This window comes from Lissotriton vulgaris, chromosome 1_1 (assembly GCF_964263255.1).
Source record: "Lissotriton vulgaris chromosome 1_1, aLisVul1.2, whole genome shotgun sequence".
Lineage (NCBI taxonomy): Eukaryota > Metazoa > Chordata > Amphibia > Caudata > Salamandridae > Lissotriton > Lissotriton vulgaris.
In genome coordinates this window covers 1,427,075,424-1,427,098,746 of record NC_141685.1, presented here as the reverse complement: position 1 = coordinate 1,427,098,746, position 23,323 = coordinate 1,427,075,424, and the positions used below count along the sequence as shown (strand labels likewise).

General features: G+C 45.0%; 1 protein-coding gene across 3 annotated transcripts in view; it reads right to left on the bottom strand.

Moving 5' to 3' along the window:
- The window catches only part of CPNE8 (copine 8), a 990,278-nt gene that overhangs the window by 713,046 nt on the left and 253,909 nt on the right, over nt 1–23,323 (bottom strand). For all 3 annotated transcript variants that reach the window (XM_086967237.1, XM_086967238.1, XM_086967242.1), the window contains one exon: nt 2,055–2,158. In XM_086967237.1, the coding sequence (XP_086823363.1) occupies nt 2,055–2,158 (104 nt within the window). The remainder of the gene's footprint in view (nt 1–2,054; nt 2,159–23,323) is intronic.

Sequence of the window (23,323 nt, the reverse complement as noted above, 5' to 3'; positions counted from 1 at the left end):
CCTCATCATCCGCATCCTGCGTATACACGGTCGTTTGAATTCTGATGGACGTCTGAACTTGAGACGAAGTTGTGGGCGGTAAATTGGTGGAAGAGACGGTGGAGGTAGTGCAACGGCAGCAGGAGATTGCACAGGAGTACCTTGCGGCGTTGCTGGGAAACGACAGTTGTAGTCACCCAGCATATGCTGGAGATTGGAAATCAAAGACAATGGTAATGTAGCCATAGGGACTTGGACAAACTGTTCTTCAGGTTGAGACTCCTGGTCTCCGCCATCGTCGTCAGGGTCAGACTCCTGACATTTGATGATCAAATCAGAGGGACTATGGTCTGCCCCAAACGTTCTCAGAGGTAGAGGCAAACATTGGAGAAGGTGGTTGCAGCTCTGGAGCAGATAACAGGTGGCACAGAGCCTTTCTGCGACATTGGGAAAGATCAGCAGCTCCAGAGGATCTTGAAGACTTCAAAGGCACTAAAAGGCAACGAGGCAAAGGAAGCCGGTGCCACCGTCGACGGTGCCATCGACGCTATTGTCAACGGTGTTGATTTGGCAGTCAACTTTGAAGAATCCATCGTCGACGGTGTGGCGGTCAACGGAGTTGCCGTCAGAGTTAGTCGACGGGCGAATCGTAGACGTTGTCGTCGACGGTACAGCCGTCGACGGTGCAGTCGTCGATGCAGGCAGAATCTCCGTAGACGGAGCCCTCGTCGACGGGGCTTTGGTCGACGGAGTCTTCATCGACGAGGCCTTGGTATACGGAATCTTAGTCGACGACGAAGATTTCTGAACGGCTTTCGTCGACGAGGAATGTTTCTTCGTCGACGAGGTGATGGGAATCGTCGAGGATACAGGCTGAGAAGGCAAAGAAACTCTCGTCGACGTGAAGGCTGACGACGAGACCGTCGTCTATGAAGCAGAAGCTGATGTCGTCTTCAACGTCATCGTCGACGATGAAGACACTGCGGCTCTCGTCGTCAGAACGCTCGTAGACGGTCCCGTCGACGACGGAACCCTAAGAGGCGTGGACACACTCCTAGAGGCAGCAGAAGACGCCTGAGAGCCAGGTCTCGTGGGCGCAGTTTTAGTAGGAGTGGTAGGAGACACCCCAGAGGCCAGAGGCAAGGCCAGTTTCTTCCTTTTGAGGAAAGGAGAAGGAACATCCTGAACACTACCACGCTTAGAGGCTACTGATGAAGGACCAGAGTGAAAACTTTCTGCATTTGACATAACAGAGTCCTTGTCTTTAAGAAGCTGGAGCCAAAGGAGAAGCCGGCCTTCTCTGTCCTTCAGAGTTTTAGTAGAAAAAGTTCTACAGAACTTGCAGCTGCCAACTTCATGGTCAGGGTATAAACAATAAATACACTTCTGGTGGGGGTCTTTATCGAAAAGACTCAGCTTCCCACAAGAAGAGCAAGGTCTGAATAAAGACTTCTTACTTGACATGTTGAGAAGACTGAAAGTAGAAGATTTGAAGCAAAGAACTGAGCAGAGCTCAGGGAGACTCCCTTCACACAACGTGCGGTAGAAAATCTGAGGACTTGGGCTTCTGAGGAGAAGGTTCTAGAGGGTGCTTGCGCCTGATCGGCTGTAGTTTGGACTAACATAATGACACTAATGTGTTACAAGTGTTTTTTCTCTTTACCATGCATTCCTATGTAGGAATTGTTCTGGAGGTTTTTTCATTTGTATTTACCTCTTCTTTTATTATGTATTATGTTTTTTCACATATATTTACAGATATATATTTAGCATTATTGCTATTTTATGTACCGTGGGACTCCCACTTCGACAACGGGGAAAATTCAAGCATGTGAATTTATGAAAGACACCCCTAATACTGGAGAATTAATGATTTAAGTATATCAAAACAAGTATGAATCAGTCAATTTAATGAACAGGTAGCATACACTTATTATTCAGAAAAGCCTGACATGGGAAATAAATAACACCATAATCTCTTTAGCCCCTAGATTAGGAATCCCTACAGAATACATACATTTAATAAACATGTGCTTATTTTTGTATAAATATATCTATATTGCTTGAAGACTTACAAATCAAATCGAAGATTTTGTCTTTCTTCAAAAAAGTAGTCCATAACAAATTTCTTGACAAAATCAGGATTTAAAGTGTTGGAAATCTCTTCTGTTCTCCCAAACTGTGGAAAGAAAAATAAAGCAAGGTTAAGGCATGCATTTGATTACGAGTAATTATGAATTCCACATCTTTACTATCAGGCTTTCTAGTAGCTGTTAGCTGCATATATTAATTGCTGGATGTTAATGAGATAATGAGGCAGTACCCGATTACAAGACATGCTTACCCGTCTTCTGCCAGAAGATTGCCAGGATAAATTAACAGACCTGGTCTAAAGAACACGTCGCATTATTTGATCTGGTGATGTAATTATATATTGCCCCCTCTTCACTCACTCCCTCACTCACCATCATTTTTTTTTTTTTTTGGTGTTCAACTGTTTATTGCATTTTTTATACGGTACACCGCTTTTGCACCTACAACCCGGGGGCCGGTAGCATGTCAGTAGTGGCGACAACAAGGTATGGAATGGATTGACACAGCCTCATTACGGACAGCCCGGAGGTCCGGTGGCGTTTGGTATTAATATTCGTTACGCATTATGCACTGTGTGCAAAACATATCTGATATGGCATTACAGTAGAACCTTTTTTAAGATTTTCATGAATAAACATACTTGAATTTTAGTTATATTTTTTTCCAAAAGAAATACAAAAATAAAGAGAAGTATACAAATGCAATATAAAATGACGGTTCATAAGGTGTCACTCTAGTCACAATCTTTCAAACATACTCAAATTGTATGGCCAAGATAGGGATAAAGGTCCACAGTGGGGGGACACAACTACTTTAATCACTAAGGCAACATTACCACTCAGCGTTCCCATCTGTGTATGTATCAAATGCAATTTCCCAGTTCAACGAGGCGCCCGGCCAAAGGGGGACGGGGAGATCCCACAAAGTTTGCATTTATCAAATGGTCAACATCAGGGTATCCTCACACCCCTCAACCAATACCTTCCAGTGCCATCGCAGGTGCAGGGGTATGCTGACTATTCTCAATGGTGCTTGCTATATGTGCACGGTACGGGCCCCAGATGTCGACCGGCCTGGATGTGGCAGGGACCATTTCTGAGTATTCAGTACTGTTGAGATTGCAATGTGCCAAGCTCCGGAGCCAGGAGCTGTGTAGTGGGGGTCGTCGGTCGCACCATCTCAGTGCAACTTCTTGTTTGGCTAGCAGAAAACCCAGTGCCGCCAGTCTGCGCACTGACTTTGGAAATTCAGCCACATATCCCAGGAGAGCGATCTCCGGGATTGGGACCAGGGTTAAGTGGAGCATGGAACTGAGTGTGCCGTGTACTCGGGACCAATAGTCATGCAACCTGGGGCAGGTCCAGGAAAGGTGAGCGAAATCTGCGAATGGGCCACCGCATTTGGGACAGGCGTGAGGTCTTGAAGGGTCTATCCTGTGGAGTCGCGCTGGTGTAAAGTACAGCCTACGCAGAAACTTAAAATGTAAAAGTTTGTGTTTGCTATTGATAGAAACGTTTTTGGTCGCTCTACAGCACCACAGCCACTGATCATCCGATATGGAGTATCCCAAGTCTGCCTCCCAAGCAGCACGTACAACCTGATCTCGAGAGGGGAGGAGTTTGCAGCACAACTTAGAGACCAGATGTGCGCCCGACGGGTGTTGTATGATAAAAGTGAGGGGTGTCATTTCCTCGGGGGGAGGGGGAACGAGGAGAATGAAGCGCGCAGCAGGGAGCCTAGTCTGGTAAGTACAAAAGAGTCCATGAATGTCCTCTACGTAAAACAGTGATCCTCCGTCAGTGTGAATGCTTGACCTTCCGGGAATAAATCCCCGATAGAGGTTATGTGGAACTTGGTCAACGTTTGTCGCACCACAGTTTCCCCAGTTATCGGGAGCCAAGTGGCGTTTGGTAACGGAAGGGCCTGGGAATATAGCTGCGGAAGGTCTACCAGGCGGCCCAGTCTTCCCCATGCCCAGCACGTAGGCGAAACCGTTTGGATATCTTTTTGATCTCTCGGGAAGCCCAACGGGAGTGTGGTAGATAGTGAACCCGGCAGTACCAAATCGGCCTCCGGTTTCAGGTATGGGATTCTGGCGTCAGGGTGTAACCATGGGTATGTGTATGAGCACTGCGCCACCAGAAAATAGAGATAAAAGTCCAGGACGCCCAACCCACCCCGTTCATATGGGAGCGTTAGCACGCGCCATGCCACACGTGGGGTCTTGTTGCCCCATACCAGTGTCAGGAGTGAAGAGCGGAGCTGCGTGAAGAAAACTTTGGTGAGGGGTATAGGTATATTGTTGAACAGGTATAGAAACCTTGGCAATACTATCATTTTGATGACAGCAATGCGGCCAGCCATGGACAATGGGAGTCTATTCCATCTTTCAACCTGTCCCACAAGGGTCATCAGCGCAGTACCGTAATTTAATCTGATAATGGATTCTGTCTCCATATGTATATGGATGCCTAAGTATTTCACGGAATCCCGGCACCACGCAAGGGGGAAAGAGTTGGGCCACTCGACAGTACTGGGCGTATTGCAGGAATATGACCGACTTGTGCCAGTTAATACGAAGGCCTGAGTATTTGCCAAATCGGGTGATTTCCAAGAGTAATGGCTCCAGGTTGGTTTGGGGTTGCCTGACAGAGGATGGTATCATCCGGATATAGCAAGACAAGAGGTGGGCCAGTGCGGAATTGGAGGTCGCGGTGCAAGTGCCTTTCCTGGACATGACGGACCAATGGGTCCATTGCCAGAATATATAACAGGGGGGACAGGGGGCAACCTTTCCTCGTACCGCGCGCCAGTTGGAACTGGGCAGTGAGTGTACCATTTAAGCGCAGTCGAGCGACGGTAAGAGTATACAATAATTCAACTGTGTTGACCAAGCATTCCGGGATTCCCATGCGGCGCATCACAGACATTAGAAAAGGCCACTTTAAGGAGTCAAATGCCTTTTCGACATCCAATAGTATCACTGCCGCAGGTGTATCGGGGTCCACCCGGTGTAGAACGGAAAATAGGGTGCGGCGATTGAGGGATGTGGAGCGGTGTGGGATAAAGCCTGATTGGGCAGGCGAAACTATGGATTCCATCAGGAGCGAGAGGCGAATGGCGAGAACTTTCGCTAAGATCTTATAATCAAGATTCAGTAGGGACAGTGGGCGGTAGGATTCACAAAGCGTAGTGTCTTTGCCCGGCTTAGGTAATAGCATGATGACCGCTTCTCTTAGAGTGGGGGGCAGACAACCAGTTCTGAGCGCTTCGGCGTACATTTCTACCAAGTGGGGAACCAGTATATCCTTATAAGCCTTGTAGAAATCGTCTGAAACCCCATACAGTCCAGGGGCCGAAGAACTCTTCATGGAGTCAATAGCCTCCTCTACACTATCCGATGTTATGGAATCTGCCAAAAAGTCAATCATCCATTTATCTAAGTACACCATTGCAATCTCATTCAGATAATCCCCTCGCTCAGTAGCATCGTCAGACAATGTGGAGGTGTATAGTGTGGTGTAGTAGGATAGAAAAGTGTCACAGATCTCAGGCGTGGTGCGTACTATGTCTCCCGTCGGTCCTCTAAGCTCCGTGATATAGGAAGAGGAGTGAGGGGGACGGAGTAGGTGTGCTAACAGTCTGCCAGGTCTTTCACCCTTCCCTTGTTCTCTGGCTGTGTATGATCTGGTCAAAAATCGGAGCTCTCGTTCTGCCTCTTCCCTAAACTCCACCATCAGTTGTAAGCGCCTGCGCTCCCTTTCCTCTGTGTGTTGTTGAAGCTGTTCCGTATCCAGCGCCGCTATGTCACGCTCTATGCGAGCGAGGGCAGCCCGTACATCACGCAGCATTCCAGTATGTTTAGCGATGCATACACCCCTGATGGTTGCTTTAAATCCCTCCCAAAGGACAGCCCAGGTGTCTACCGTGCCCTTGTTTAAGTCAAAATGGTCGACTATGGCCTCTCTGAGCTCTTCTGTGAAAACTGGATCCATTAAAGCCTTCCCTGGGAAGCACAACTTCCTTTCATAACCCCCCTCCTGCGGGATCCTCAACCGAAACACTATGGGAGAATGATCTGATAGCGTGCGAGGCAGTGTAAGTAGGTCCGTCACCCACCCAACCACCTCCGGGGATATCAGCCAATAATCGATTCTGGTCCATGTGTCATGAAACCCAGAGTAGTGGGAATAAGCCGGTGTAGAAGTGTGCAACAACGCCTCAATGTCCACTAGGGAGAAGTGTGTGCAGATGTCACGCAGGACTGGACGTGAGTGGGTTCTCGCGTCTGGGGCATTTGCCGCGCTGTCCCTTGACGGATCGAGAAGCAGATTAAAATCACCACCCATCAGTATTAGGCCTGGATCCGAGTTTAACAGTTGTACCTGTATATCATTGAAGAAAGTGGGAGCATCAGTATTAGGGCCATATATCCCAACAAGTGTGATCCTGTGTCCCATTAGGGTTCCCGTAACGATGACACTCACCATCATTACCTAGTGCAAACATGTATCTTCTGTTTAACTGCACTGATAAACCAATGCATAAAAGGGCCAATTCCCAAGAAGCGAGTAACTCCATATTGGTGAACATGTGGCTCTACAGTTCAGTTTAGTTCAAAAGACCTTTATTCGAATTTCATAAAATTCATAAAAGTACCACATTAAAACAATTCAATTACATAACAGATCCAAATTACAGAATTCATAATTATTAAAAAATCTAATATAACTCTCATAAGACTATTTTCAGGGGTTTTCCATCATTTTGCGTACGCGTGTTATAAGTCTCAGATAGGTGCTAGTGCGGTAAATTAGTTCATCTGGGTCCAGGGAGAGCAACATTGTATATGTCTCCCCTAAAGAAAGGGGTCTTTGTTTTCTAAAATAAGGAGTTAAAAGCCAATTAATATATGTTAAATAAAATTTACAGAAGAATAGAAAGTGCAAATCATTCTGTTTACCAATACCATCACACGGACATGGATTGTATTGTGTTGTGTGTTGATAACCCAAGGGAAAGCCCAGTATGAATTTCACTGAACCCGCCCTTAGCCGAAACAGTGATCTCTCCCAATTGGTCATGGGTAAAGTGAGGTAGGGTGGAAGTGGTCTCCTACATAATTCATTCCCCATGTAACTCACAACAGTTGATTTGAGGGTTTCCCTTTCCATTCGTTCAGAATTATAAAGTGCATACAGTGCTTGTTTGACCTCAATTTTATCTTTGGGCTCAATCTTGCTTGGGTCGGAGAAAAGATCTCCCCTGTCCACGGCACTCAATGTTTTTAGGACTCCCGCAAGCCAGGGGATCGCCTTGCCATGGTCACATTTAAGACAGTCTTTTATAATATTTTGCGTTAGAGTGGCTGAATTATTCCTCCAGATTCTGATCCAGAATAGAGCTGGTCTAGTTTAATAAAATCACATACATAGGGGAGGTTTAGTTCCTCATGACAAATAAATTCGGAAGATGAGATTGGGGCGCCCAGTATTTTTCTACAGAATCGACCTTCTTCTCACTGGATACTTGGATTTTTTCCCAATCCCCAGACCTCAGCCCCGTATGTAGCTACAGGTAAGCACTGTAGTCTAAAAAATGTTTAAATAGCTCTGGTGGCACCTATTTTCTATGGACGGGACAAGCTCAAAATAGAATTGGTGGCTTTCGAGAACTTGCCCATGGCGTGGGCAGAGTGCCCACTCCATGAGCCGTTCTCAGCGAAAACCAGCCCTAAATATGGGAATGTAGTTACAGATTCTAATTTATCTGTCCCTATATGCATGGTGTTGAGCTTTCGTTTCCCGGGTCCACATGGCATAATAAAAGATTTTTTAAAATTTACACGCAGATCTAAGCCCATGTATTGGATGAAACTTTTAACAAGTAAACGGAGGGCATTTGGTGTTTGGCCCATGAGGACCGCATCGTCTGCGCATAATAAAACTGGTAATGGTTGCCCCTGGATTATTGATACATCACTAGTCACTTGTTTTAGGGGTTTTGGCTAAACCATTAATGTAAATATTAAACAACAGGGGTGCTAAAACGCACCCCTGTCTTACCCCTCTGCCGATGTTGATAGGTCCAGATACTTCTCCACCTATCCCAATCCTGACTTGTGCCTTGAGATCAGTGTGGAGGTAGGCCAGGAAGTTAACAAGAGCCTCATCCAGTCCATAATTCAGGAGGATTGCCCATAGTTTAGATCTATTCACTAGATCAAAGGCGGATAAAAGATCCATAAACTCAAGGTAAATAGGAGACGATCGGGCAACGCTATACTTATCAATTATCAGTTTTAGATTCAAGCATTGCTCAACCGTCCCCACCTTGTTCCTGAATCCCATCTGACACGGGTCCAATAGACCCGTATCTTCAGTCCACTCTACCACCCTATTATAAATTACTCGCCCCAAGATTTTTAAGGTATTGCCCAAAAGGGAGATCGGACGGTAATTCACTGGCTCCGACCTCTCGCCCTTTTTAACAATTGGTACTATAGTACTAGTTGCCCAGGTAGTGGGCATAGGCACTGTTGGTAGACTATTAAAAACATTAATGAGGATTGGTGCCCATGGATCTGGACTATGCTTAATAATGTCTATGGGCACCAATCCTCATTAATGTTTAAGGCTCTGTTTGATAGCTATTTCCACCTCAAGAAGATCGATCTCTAAGCCGCGGAGCTGTCCAGGGGCAAAGCTAGTTGATTCCTCAAGTGGTACGGCATAGATTTAGGAAAAAATGGGCCTCTCATGAGCTGCTAGTTATATTGCAACTGATTGGGGTTAATTGTTTTCTCGCATTTTTCTGACAGCTGACCAGAAGGGGCCACTGCTTTTCAAGTTTGCACTTCCAACCAGCGACTCCCACTGTTCTGTCAATAATGCAGCCTTTCTTTCAGCTATTTTAAGTTTATAAAATTTCCTGGCTACCTGTACCTCCATTATGCACCTTGGTTTAGTCGTTAATGCCCTGCGCAATTCCCTGTTAGCTAGTGAGCAGGCGGAATCAAACCACCTTGGCTCTTTCCCTTCCTTTGGCAATGGAACTGACAAAGAAGTTTTTATGGCTAGACACAGTTTACCAAAGTCAACGATTATCCTGTGACCGTCCCATCCATGGATAAACAAGAGTTGATTAACACGGGATATTCCCTTTTTACACTTTCCAATATTGCCCCACTGTCAACTCCCCTCCATTTTAATCGCAGACCGTCACCCGAGGATGTGATGTCTCTTGCGCCATTTAAATTAGCAAATACCTGGCTAGGGCCTAGGTGAAGAGTCACTGTGAGGGGGTTATGATCGCCAAACGATGTTTGCGTCACTGTGAATTTTGTTACGCGGTCTAAAAACTTGTGGGACATAAAGATAAAGTCAATAGTAGAAAAGCAATCCCTGCCTCTGAACGTGGGAGCATGATTTGTGCTAGGAGTGTAACTTGTATCCATAGCATTGCTGAGAGTGTGCTCAGTTAATATGTTAGCTAATTCAATGCCCCTTCGTTCCGCTTGATCTAAGTGATTTCTATCCTCGGTCCAGCAGTTCTTTGGGATTTTCGCATTAAAGTCCCCCCCCCCCGATTAAAATCCCTATCTCCTCCTCAGTTTCTAAACTGGTTTCAAGATTTCGTATGGTCTTAGAGAGTGCTTCAAAGTTCTTGTTAGGTACAGAATAAAAATCGTTATTATAAAAGTTAATTAAATAAATCTGGGTCTTTCGCTTGAACTCCAAGATCTGTATGTTCGGATTCCCTCTTGATAAGTCTCTGATTGTACTACCGGCCAGTATCTTGATCCCAATGAACAAGCCTCCCACTGCGCGTCCAAAATCAGGCTTAGGTGCAGTCACACTAAAACAATGGTAGCCCTCTATATGTAGATACCCAACAGCCCATGTTTCCTGAAACATAATAATGTCTTTACCATCCAATAGCTGGACCCGTTGTGGGTCTGACAGTCTTGATTCTAACCCTGCCACGTTCCAGCTAAGGATTGACAAGTCACAGTGGTTGGTGTGGCTAGCTGACTTGCTCCTAACACTCATAACCATGCTCCGCTTAGAGTTGGTTAGTGTGGGAGATACATCCTCTTGTGTAGCTATAGGTGTGGCAGTGTGGTGGTGCGCTACTTTTTCCTGGGTTGTGTTAGCTATTGTTGATAATAAATGTTCCTCATTGTCATTACTTTCTTCTTGACATCCAATGTTACCTCTCCTTTTCCCCAGTCAGTCCTGATCTTCTAAATTTGGGAAGGCATGTTCAAACCGGTTATAGGTTGGGATGTAATATATGGACCTCAACTCGTTCTGAGGCAAGTTCCGGTTTAAATTTGTCCTTAGATATGGCCTCTCACTATGGTTGTACAGGGGCATAATGGGAAAGTATGGGTGTGGCATCGGGTGTGCTGGGAATAGGGCCTGGTGGCACTGGGCAGGACCGTTCATAAAGCTAAAGTCTTGATTCAGTTGGTGCAATGGGAGTTTGTTCCTGGTACCAAGATTTGGGTCCTGATAGCACACAGCCGGGTTATTCCTGGGGTTAGAGTTTGGGGCTATTAGGTGTCTGTAAAAATAGCCCAGAGGGAGCAAGGTCGTATTAAATTCCCAAGGTGAGGGCAGTGGGGCATTAGCAAGGGTTTTTTGAGCCCATTGAGGGGACTTGAAATTTATAATTATGCAATCCCCCTCAAACTTTTTTCTCAGCAGGCCCACCAACCCGACTCTTTGTGTTTGGATAATCTCCCTTGCTCCTTCCATTGGGAAATTGCAATTTATAGATAGCCAATGGAGGATCCTGTTTTGAGGGTGATGGGGTTTTCCTCTTGGTCATTCCTTACTTTGGGCACATTGACTAAAACCAACACATACGCCCCGCATTCAGGCGGCAGGCTGATGCGGGTAGGTATCTTCATCGTGTTGGTTGCCATGTTTTGTTCAGGTTGGACTGTTGTGCGGTTTTGGGCGTCATTCTTGGTTTGTCAGGCTGGGGCCCTTTTACTTTTATCAACATTTTGTTCCGTTCCTTCCAAGCTAACTACCTTTGTCGTATTAGAATTAGAGGCATGTTGGGCTGGAGGTAGATTTTTGCTTGTGCATGGTGTTGGCATCGGGGGAGTAAGTTTATTGTGACCATCTGTGTTCGTATTAACCCCATTCTTTTTGGACTTAGTTCCACTGAATGTCCCCACATTGGATTTATTTATTACAGTCTGCCCTATGCCTAGGTTTGTTACATGATCATCTAACACTCTCAGCCTCTTATCCATATTTAGGATTTGTTGGTTGATTGGCCCTAAAAGGGTAGTCAGTAGGGTCTCCATCCTCCCCCAGAATCCTTCGTTCCCCATCGCTGCGCTAGCTTCTGTAGTGTGGGTATCTATTTTGTTAAATTGATCTTCCCCCTTATCCCTTTTCCGCTCTACAGAAGCAGGAATCCTGCGACTTTGCTTGCGCCCACCCTTGTTTCTCAGTTTTTTTGGCGATAGCTCAGTGTCTAGGTGTTTCAATTTTCTCTTGGCTTTTTGCCCCCTGGTTCGCACATGAATACTGTCACTTTTGTCCCTCTCAGTATTTGATATATCAAGATCCGGGCATGGGTCAGTGTCATCTAGATGTGCCAGGTCATTGGGCAGTGGTACACAAGAGTCTTGACTCATGTTCATATCAGACCTGAGCATAGTGGGGGTTGATGATAACCTGCTACCTGTGGTAAAATGTTCGGGGGGGGCCGTGTCCACAATTATGCAGTTCTTATTAAAGTCTGTGCCTGGAAGCCCTGCATAGGATGCGGCAAGTAGAGAATCCAGTGAGTTTTCTTGATTCAAAGGAGGGGCAAGCTTGGTGGAAGCGAAAAGCGCCTTTCAGTATTCTGGATGGCTGTTGCAACAACGTAAATGGTCTTCTGGAGCATTTTATCAATGACGGTCAAACTTGGCCGGGGGGTGGTGGAAGTGGTTATCGCCATTTTGTGAACGTCTTTTGGCCTAGACACTGTCGGTGTTCTTTTCCCCATAATGTACGTTTAATCGGGATTTACTATGTGACAAATGTTTAGGCAATTTAGTATTCTCTTATCACTGACCTGATAACAATGTAAATGGTCCAGGTGGAAGAGGCCTGCCAAGGGGGGGTGGACCAGCCCGGTCTCTACTGGCCTCTGAGGGCCACAGAGGGCCCGCCCTTTGCCAGGGCTTCGCCCGGCGTCCCGCGCAGCGGAGGCTCAGGGCTCTTTTCAGCGCCTCCAAGCGCCGAAAATGCGTTGGCGGCCTCCGCTTTGCTGCAAGGGATGATGGGGGTTGAAGTCCCCGGTGGCCGCGAGCGGCGGCAGCGTGAGAGTGGCTGGTAGCAACAACGAGGACACACAGGTAGGGAAGTGTGCCTCACCAGAGTTTAGCCCCAAAAGATTTCAAGCACCATGTGGATCTACAATTTACATTCATGTTTTCATTTTTGGGAACTCAAAAAACTGACAGCTATATCCCAATGCAACTACACAAGTTGTAGTTTTCCTTGTGTGCCTCTGGCTATCCTAACCTTCAGGATTTCCAAATTTTCCATAGTGTGGAAATTTCAGAGGTGTAAGGTTTACTTTAGTGACCCTTTTCTGGTCTTTTTGATTTCCATGGAAATGTTATTCATGTGAATAAAATACCATCCCTTAGATTCCCTCAAAAAAGTGTGCATGGGGGCGGGAGGGTTTGGGCACTAAACTACACCTTTTGCACCTTTTAGCAACTGAAGTAGCCATATGTTAGAAGTGCCATCAGTGTTTGAAAAGGCATTGCCAATGTCTGTTAATAAGCAAAGTTCCAAATTCCTGCGAACTAGTTGATTTCAGACTGCCATCTAATCAGCACACATAAAAATCTGCAGATCTGTTTCTGTAAATAAATATTTACCATTTCAAGGTCCAGATGTAACTTTTTGTGCATGCAAGCTAAAATCGTTTGCACACAAATTGTAAGAATTGGCCCTTTAGTCTACCTATGCTACCACTCTTAGTAACCCCTTCCCTCCTAATTTCCATTTATGTGTGGACTCCATTAGTTTTTTGCAATTTGACATTTTTCTTAACAGATTTTGTTTTACAATACAGAAGTCACTACATATGTGGATTTGAATCTCACATAGAAGAGTGTTGCAGCGATTCTGTACAAACACAGACCTATACGCAGGATTATGGGACCTTGGTGTATAGGGACTGAGTCTTCCTACCACCTTAGTACCCACAAGCCCAGGACCAACTAGCTATAGTGTCTCACTTGCTCTCCTACTCACTAATAGAGAAACAAATTATTAGACACCCCAGAACTCAACACTCCCAGATCTCTCAAGAATCGCGGTAACAAGACATACCCTTTTGCACTCACTCTTTTACTTGTCCACAATAAGATCTGACAGAGACAAGAAATAGTTTAAAAAATGTATTATAACTAACATGCCCTAACAAGAAGTATACGTGCCAAAAGTAGGAAGTCCTAATGAAAAGACAATAGAGTCTAACCTCCCTCCCTGTGCTAAGAAGCAGTATTATTATATATTAGAAGATCTCTGGGCTTTGTTAGCAGACCCCATACCTTAGCCTATAGATGAAAGATCTACGTCATAGGTGATGTCTCGCTCTTCTCCCTGGAAAGGTCCCTCTCCAAGTGTGTGCTACCTATTCGTGTATTCTAATAATACCAAAGTACCTTGTCCAAACAACAGCTGCATCTGTATGTTTTGTCTAAGGGCTAAGGCCGGAGCAGAACAAAATAACAAGGGGCATTGTTGTTTGACCTTGCACATAATGTTGGCAAAATCCAAGGAACATGCAGAGAGTGAACACAGCAATGAGTTATCATGTGAAAATAATCATTGAAATGATTGCAAAAATAAAGACATGTAATAATGGGCGCAAAGCAGCAGGCAGGCTGCAGTGGACTCATGCTAAGTCAGTGAAGATGACAATGTCCCTAAGGGCCATGTGACACCCTCCCCTTGGCCAGGTCGGTAGCACCATGCTAAGACAAAAGTCAGAGGTAAGCAAAGGCAAAGTATCTCAGTGTTATCCCAAGTTGGATATTTGTGAACCAAAAAACATTGTTGATGTAAATTTAAATAATTGCCATTTACGAGCCAGATGTACGAGCCTTTCATTTAGTGCCTCGCAATTTGCAACACATTGCGAGTCACTAAATGAAATGTACAACAGAGTGTTTACACTGTTTTGCAATTCCCAATGGGGTCGCAAATTGAGAGGCTCATTAATATTAGTGAGCATCTCGCAATTTGCAAGACCATTGTGAATGCCAGCCCTCCCAGGGATGGTGGCCTGCTGGTTTCAGCAGACCACCATGTCTGGGACTGCTTTTTAATAAAGCAGATTTTTTTTTGAATGCAGGATGCATTAAAAAAATATATATATGAAACTTTTTCATTTCGTTTTTTAAGGGCAGGCAGTGGCCCATGGGACCACTGCCTGCCCTTAAAAAATTATTTCACATGCATTTGCAAGGGGGACAGAGTCCCCTGGGGATGGCTCCTCATTTGCAAATGCACTACCACCTACTTGAAGTAGGCGGTAATTGTGAGTGTTTTGCAACCGCAATTGCGGTCGCAAAAAATTAGTACGTAGTTTTGAGACTCGCTATTTGGAAGGGAGCGCCCCTTCCAAATAGCGAGTCGCAAAACCTATTTAGTCGCAAAAGAACTTCGACTTGCTAAATAGGCTGTGCACATGGCCCAATATGTATCTGCATGTGCAAACGGGATCACAAAAACTGGTCGTACATCTGGCCCTGGGTACCCAAAAACATATCCATTCATAGAAAACCTTCAGATTCAGAAATGTCGCTGAAAAATAAGAATGCCATAAACTCCAGTATGTTTTCTATACCTTCCATAGTGAAGAGGTATGCCATTCAATTGAGAAAGTCAAACGAGCACACATGCTCCTCATATCCAGAAGCTGTTAGGCACATATCAGGGCAACCTACCAATGGAACATTCCTGGTCATGGGCCTTTAAAGAACCTATTAACAGTTCATAATCCAGGGCAGCATGGGTTGTATTGGAGAGGCAGACTTCCAGGGCCATTAAAAATGGAACCGAAGGCAGTGGAACCCCGCTGGCAAGTAGGTGAAGTAGGCATAACGGAAGGTCAGCCAGTAGTCGATGTCAAGAGTTTGTAATGGCATTGCAGCAAATAGCAGGCGCATCTGGTTGTGATACAGCTGCAACTGGACCGGGTTTGGGAGCTCCACAAACTGAGCAGTCATTGCGAATTAGCAATAGCAATACAAGTACGCCGCAAATTAGCAGGAGCACCAGGGGAAAACTTCCGAAGGCGCTTGAAAAAATAGAATGAATAAAAGCCGGTATGATGCCAAAAATAGTCTGAAAGGAGGTGACAAGGTCGGATTCCACAACTTTAAAAAAGTGGGTTAGGCCCGCGGTATCAGACGCATTAAATATTTGGTGAATTAATTCTACAAAATGGAGTGGGAGATTTGTGCTTAGCGGTGAGTGAATCTCACTTGTGGTTCTCACCACCTGCAATGCGAAGGTCTCTCGAGCTGACGTGAGAGCCACTTCTTGTTGAAACAATAGCACTTTGAGTCTGCTTAGCTTATTGAAATCTGTTTTCAAAGTTGGAAATGAAGCCCAAAGCAAACTATCTACAAACCCATGCGGAGTGGAAACAGAACATTGTTGCAACATGTAACTTGTTGGGAAACTGTTACTATATACAGAATTCCTGCCCGCAAGCTGCAGCAGGCGTGGTTCTTCAAAATGAGATTACTTTCGTTAGAAAGCAAAGTTAGCACAGGAATAATAGCTGGCACAGGGGTACCATTTAAAAAAACAAGCCAGATTAGGGGCTGAAACGTTACAGGTGCTGTGAAGTTTAACTTGTTTACAGACTAGGGAATGTACTACTCTTGAATCGCAGTCCTCCCCGGTAAGGAAAACATCGGTATCCGCACGTTGACATCTAAATGGCAACAACCATAATTCATGGATATAGTTACTGCCGAGGGGCTTATATCTACCAACCGGATATTGTTTCATACAGGCTGTAAACTGAAAAAGGGAGATAGGCAGTGAAATAACCCTAGGTATCAACCGCACAGCTGAATCGATCTCTGCTACAGAAAATGGTAATTGTTCTAATTGTTCGATATGTAACAAGGTGTATGTGGCGTCTTTCATTAACATTAAATTTTGTTTATCAGTCAAATATAATGACAAAAATAGTGTGGAAGCATTCAGGTAATCCCACTGTACTTTTCACCTTTGAGCATTTGTAAGGTCCATGCAAATTGCATTACAAAACGCAACTGATTTTGACCATGATACAAAACAGACACTTCATGTTGAACAATGTCAATGACTTATTATACAATACAATTCGGTTCTTTAATTTTTTCTCACAACAGGACAGCCAGCCGACACATGTTTCATCGCTTCTGCGAATCCTCAGGGCTCATGAACGCCTGTATATAATTGAAAGGTCGCTCCGCCGGTGATAATTCCGACCCGGCAGGGCCCAAGACCAGTTCGGTGTGAACAGGGACGTAGGGAAGGTACCCTATTGTGCTGTACCAGAGAGCGGCAGATAGCTTCGAAGAAAATAGTAATATCGACTTGTTAGGATATCAGTATATTCACTCATGTGTCCAAATAACAAAGTAATTTGGGCTGTAAGCCCGGAAGCAGCATGTTGTGCAGACCGGTAGAGCGGATAACTCTGGTGTCTTACTTTTAAGTTTAGAAGATAGCTTAGTTCGTAGAGATGCCTGCTCCCGGGTCACCGTGTTCCAAGTGCGGTATTTTCTTGCCTCATCCTCCAACCTTCCTCTGCTAGGTTGTGTATTGCATGTCTGGTTTGTGAGTCACATGAGCTGGGGTGGTTCTGGGACGCAGGGTGAGTCAGCACTAGGCTTAATAGACGTATCTGCTTTGGGAGTGGTAGGAGGATTCGCACCTGGACCTAAATAGGGCTGTGCCTGCCTTCCACAATGCTGCTCCACTTCCTGTGGTGCGTCTGATGACCCTGGCCCCCACTGAAAAAGGAAGAAGTTGTGCTCTAACAGAATGCACCCAGAACTGGTTTGTACTAGGTACAGACACTCTCTACCTTCAGAGAACAAAGGATTTGGTGGTATAAATATTGGTGTCCAAACCCCAGAACACCAGGAACTGAGGAGGAACTACCACTTTGCTCTGCGTTTTACTGTATGGGCCTGCGGTGGCTGCTTCTGTCTTGGGCAGTGAAAGGACTGAGCTGAACTTAATGCAATTTTCTTTTTGTGAGTTTCTCCAAAGGCTTGAGGTAGAGCTTTCCCCCTGTTCAAGAAGTCTCATGAACAGCAAAGACTTTAGGCTCTTCTGCCCTCAGCACTGGGGAGTGTGTGCTTTGTGCTGCAACAGAAGAAAAGCAACTCAACACCATCTATGACGCCACTGCCGATTCCGTGTCCTGTCAGCACGCAGAGGGCACCGCCGCAACGCTGTACCACGACCCTCGTCTCACCTATGCCGCCTGCTGATGCCGCCACCAAGACGCTGCTTGCACCGAGACCAGTGGGCACCACATTCTGCACCGCTTTGCTTCACGACTATGCTGTGGCCTCCCCGAAGACACTGCTCCACGCCAAAATTGACGCTGCTACTTGCACCGTGGTTCGAGGGCCCCGCTCGTAAAGTTACACAACACACTGCCCTCATCCTGCACCGTGCCCTTGGCCTACCGACACCAGTGCCATTGACTCCAGCTTGTCAACCGAGGGCAGCGCTTCAGCAATGACAACCCCGCTGCTTGCACCATGACCTGCCAGCACCATGACGAGCACCTCCTTCATCTCGCACCACAACCCTGGTCTCACCGACGACGCCATGTGATGCCGCCACTGCTCGCATGGCCACCTGAGGGCACCACATGCTGCACCGCTGCACGCGACACCTACCGACGCCAGGGCTCCTGACTCCAACAGAGAGGAGATCGACCTGCAACGCGTGTGACTTTGAGGGCCCCGATGACTCCTGCACCGACCTCCGGAACCGTCGCCTGCGGATGCCATGTTTTCGGAAGCTCAACGAGAGATCATCAACACCCTGCATTTCCAAAAGGTACTGTTTGCGGCTGTTGCCGACAACGTAGCTGGCCCGCGATGCCGTGGTCAACCAGAACTGTTTGGATTTGTTTGCCTACGACACCGTGATAGCCCCGGACGGAGCTATCTACATCAAGAAACTGTTTTTCAAGGTTATTTTGATAACTGAAGATTTTTAAGTCTGTATTGTAGATTTTTATCATTTTGGTCTTATTTTAAGTATATACAAACATTCGATATTTTTCTAAACTGGTGTGGTGTCCTTTTGTGGTACTTACACTGCATTACTGTTGGTTATGTGCAAATGCTTTACACACTTCCTCTAAGATAAGCCTGACTGCTCGTGCCAAGCTACCAAGGGAGTCAGCAGGGGTTATTTTAGGAGTGTAACTCCCTTGTCCTGAATAGGATGAAGGGTCCCTATTTGAACAAAGGTGCAAGTCCCTTGCCAACTAGAGACCCCATTTCTAACAATGGTGTAATCAACAACTGCAAGAACTTTTTCTAAATTAGCTTGGTCAATTTGGCGCAGGCGCACCGCTGCTTCCATCGGTGATAGCTTCCAAAATTCATTATATGATGCATAGACAAAACGTTTTGCTAGCGGGGAATTTGGACCTAAAAGAAAATCTTCCAGATCATTGTCACTCATCAAGAGAAAAAGGTGTTGTTTCACAGATGACAGTATGGAATGTTCCAACCATTGCTGACACAATTTACCCACTGAATATGTGGTAACTGTATGGGAATGTGGGAAACGTGGATCAGGTCTAATTTGTGCAAACCCCTTTGTAGTATTTAAAAAGCGTAATTGACATGCATTGGGGATCGCTTGCCACAGTAACCATCCCAAGGGGTCAATAGTAGAGGAGTTAAGGGTATCATTATGAAACATAACAGCTAAGTCTTCAATTGTGTACTTGGTATGTTTTTGCCATGTTTCATAAGTAGACAATAACGGAATGGTGGGAGTATTCAGATTTTTGGCTAAACCAAAACAAGGAGTTTGTTGTACCGTCTTGTTTAAAAATATTAGCGGAGACGGTATTAGACATGCACGATTCAATGACTCAGTGCTCTGCACCTGCCAATTTTTTATACCCCAGATGGATTTCAAATCAATAGTGTGCTTCCAATTCTCATAACCTTTCACAGACAAATCATTCATGAAGGACAAGGAATAAACTAATTTCGTTCGGTACAGTATCTTTAGACTGTAATAATAGGACTGAGGGTCAGAAAGACTGTAACCAGAAAAATATATATATTTACTCTGTTGGGTCTTTGAACTACCCTGTAACGGTGTTGGATAATGACCCCATTGGGTGTAATCAAAAAATGGTCTTTGAATACTGGTTTTGTCCAAAAAATGATGGCCATAATGATAACGGAATAAATCGGCATAATTTGCAGAATTTAAAAACAAATCTTCAGTGCCAAAAGCAGTATAATATTGCAAGTCCGAGAACAATGAATGAACAGCATGAATATCCCAGTCATCAGAGTGTATGCCAGGCAAAATCACATCTCCTAAGGAAACATGGAAAACATATAGAATGTTCAAAATTTCTGTGGGACATGGATATCGAATGCTACCTTATCCCAAGCAAAGCCATCAAGAACTGGGAATGCTGAAATATTAACTAGGGCTTGATATCGTTTCATTTTATGAGATGACATGTGGGGGCTCTACCACAGATGATGACAAAGAAGATGTATCTGAAGAAAAGCTATTATGGTCGATGTAGTAACCACTGGACCCCAGCTGAAACAATGGGGGCTGTTCTTCATTGGACGGTGAACGAATTGTACTTTCAGGAATGTCAATGATAACATCAACTGGAGGTGAAGCATACTCAGTGTCCACAGTTGTGGATGTTTAAGGTAAAACGGACAACAAATCAATTGAACACTCCATCTCCCCCTCCCTTTGTTGGGGACTAGTCGATGAAACAGAAGCCATTGGATTTAGTTAAAGATCTCGGAGTGGAATGCTTGGAGGAATACAATTCAATATCAGCCATATGGTGTAGCTTGACATGTTCGATGGAAATATAACAATTCTCCTTACGAGCAGGTACTGTAGGCAGAATCGCAGTATGGATGCCTTTCAAAACAAGGACTCTGACCGGTGCATGGTAGGATGGACCAAATTCTTTTTTGTTCTCCACCTTTTCTCGGACCTGATCTCCAACTTTAGGAAGCAAGCTAGAAGCAGGAATCAGCCCTGCTGCATCCATGGAAAAATGGGCTTTCGCTTGTGAATCACAAGCTTTTTGTAAGTCCTGTAACACAGCTCAATGGTTATCTACGTCAAAGGTTGTGGCAGCCGCCACAATGTCTAGATCATCAAGGTCAGGCACAAACGTTTTTATGCCAAAGAGCATTTTGTTTGGGGTTTGCCCACCCAGAGATCTACTAGTGAGATTATTAAGTGCACGCTTGACTCCATAATGATGAGCCAGCCAGCCCCTGCCAGTACCTAAAACCCTTGCTGTTAAAGATTGCTTTAAGTCATGGTTCATCTGCTCCACAACAGAATTGCCCTCAGGCCGATATGAAGATGAGAATTGCACCTGCACCACCAAACACTTCATCGCACCCCGTTCAGCCTTACGGGCAAAAGCAGGACCTTGGTCGGAATTGAAGGTGCCATAGGCAAATGTCCTGACAAAGACACGTGAATCTTTTATAACCGTTTGAGCATCAGCACTACGTTGCGGCCAAACCCAAAGGAAGCTAATGCACAAATCCACTGCAACCAATATGTGTTAAAAAGCAGTGTCAGACATCAAAGGACCGCTGTGGTCAAGATAAATGAAGCCAAATGGCTGAATAGAAATGCAAAGTTGAGTATGTAGTGGACGTGCAACAGTAGAATGGTTAATTTGTTGACAAATGTCACAAGAAAGAACATATTTACGTGCCTGTTGGTATAAACAAAGCCAACAAAAATGTTGCTGTAAAAGGGAAATATTCGCTGTCACTTCAGCTTGTGCAGAAGCAACGCCTTCATGTGCAGCTACTATTAAAGAAAGCCTGCGGTCCACGTTGGGACTCAGCCCATCCCCAACAGATGGAATAGTCACAAATGGAACTTGATCAGACAACAAGTGGTATGAGTAATGTGAAGGAAAACCTTGGTGGAACTCCGTCCCCTCTTTTGTCGCAGCTATTACCGCCAGAATATCATCATACATTTTCGTCATTGACCTAGTGACTGCTGCTACTGAAAAAGTGGCTACTGCAGATTTGGCTGCTTCATCAGCCACAGAATTACCAAAAGCATGTGCTCCCACACGCTGATGACCTAAGACATGAATAACATGTGTGAGCGGCAAACATTCCTTTAGAGCGGCCACTTGAACCCATAGTGTTTTATGCTTAATTGTGCTACCTTTAGAATCATGAAAATAATTTTGTGTCCAGAAGAATAAATTGGCATTGAAGGATTGTGCATAGTAAAACAAATTGCACACTACAAGTGGGGCCTTTTGGCCTGCCCCCATTTCAATTCATACTCCAAAGGGGGCAGAGCCTTTTCCGCAATGATACCGCAACTCTGGAACAGGCTGTCGGAAAGCCTTCGCAGGGAACCCACCCTTCTTCCATTTAGGAAAAAACTTAAAACGCTTCTTTTTACTGAAGCCTGGGACACAACCTAGGCCAAGTTTGGTGCATGTACATTATGATTTGGCAAGGTTAGGCTCTCTCTCATAGCGCTAAGAGACCTGTCAGTGATTATGCGCTCTAGAAGTCCCAGTTAACATTAACATTAAGAAGTATTGGAACTTTTCGATCAGCAACTCTAGAGCCAAGACCAAAGCACGTAGCTCCGCCAATTGAGCCGTGAAATCTCATAGAGACTATGTGCACCAAGGAGGATTTTAAATCCCCATCAACGATCTTTCCTGCCACAATTGTGCAGGCTGCAGAATAATCATGTTTAGAACCAATGGCCGGCTACACAGACCCATCCGTGTAAATTATGCATTTGTACTGATCAGGAGAGAGTGAAGATAAAGGAGGCGGATGAACCTGTTCATATTGGAAAAACTCATGTTTGCGAAGAAGGGTCAAGCACAAAGTTGACATAAGCGGACGTCAAAGAGCTGGCCCATTGTATCCAACGAGGATGCAAGTGTTTCTTATTCAGAACACTAGCCTTTGTGACTGCTTCCAAATCAGGTGCCAGCGAAACCATGAAAATGGGTTTTCCCTGAGCCAAAGAGCGTTCCTTAAGAATTGCCATCTGGGCCGCTATCAAAATCTTTTCTGTAGAATAGAAACGCATCTGAGCTGGAGTATACAAATGCGATTTATATGCAATGGGGACAGTGTGCCCTTCATTGAACATCAAGCAAGTAAAGCCTAATGCCCCTGGTACAATCCTCATGACCAAATCTGTAGCATTGTCTTGTGTTAACAAGAATTGGTTGCAAGCAGATCAGACTACAGAGACCGAAGAATTGTGGTGTGTTCCGGAAGCCAACTGGAAGACCAAAAAGAGGGTTGTATCAAAGAGTAAATAGGTTTGATACGCTGGGCATAATCAGGAATTTATGTGGTCCTGAAATTAGAATAAACAAACAGCAAAGATTGCAACTTTTTAAGCGTAGATGGAGGTTGCAACTGAGCACATTTGTCTAGAAAGTGGGGGCCCAACCCCCTACCTTCATTGTTGAGTTTGTAACCAAGAAAAAGAACCGCCAGGAAGGCCCCCCCCCCCACAGAATGCAGGACATCATTGTTCAGTCTTTTGCCACACATCGTGGATGAAGAAATCCCTGGGAAAAAGTACTCACCAACATACACACAATATGTACTAGAAATCTAAACCTAATGGGAGGGGAGTTTGTTGGACCTTTGTCACATTGGCTCTAGATTGAAATAATGATTGTGGAATCTGAGAGTCAAGAAATTGGTTCAGTGCACCATAAGTCTCTTGTAAATGACGGGAATGGCCTAGGCTTTTGAAGAGGCTGTTGACAATCTCTGACTACTTTTCGTCCATAGGCGCAGTATACAATCATAAATCATAATAAGTGATGATCTACTTAAATAATTCAATGTTGAAGAGTTGTCGCCTTCAGGGGTTAGCTTGTGGTCCACAATCAATTAATCCGCATTTTTATCTTAATATCACTA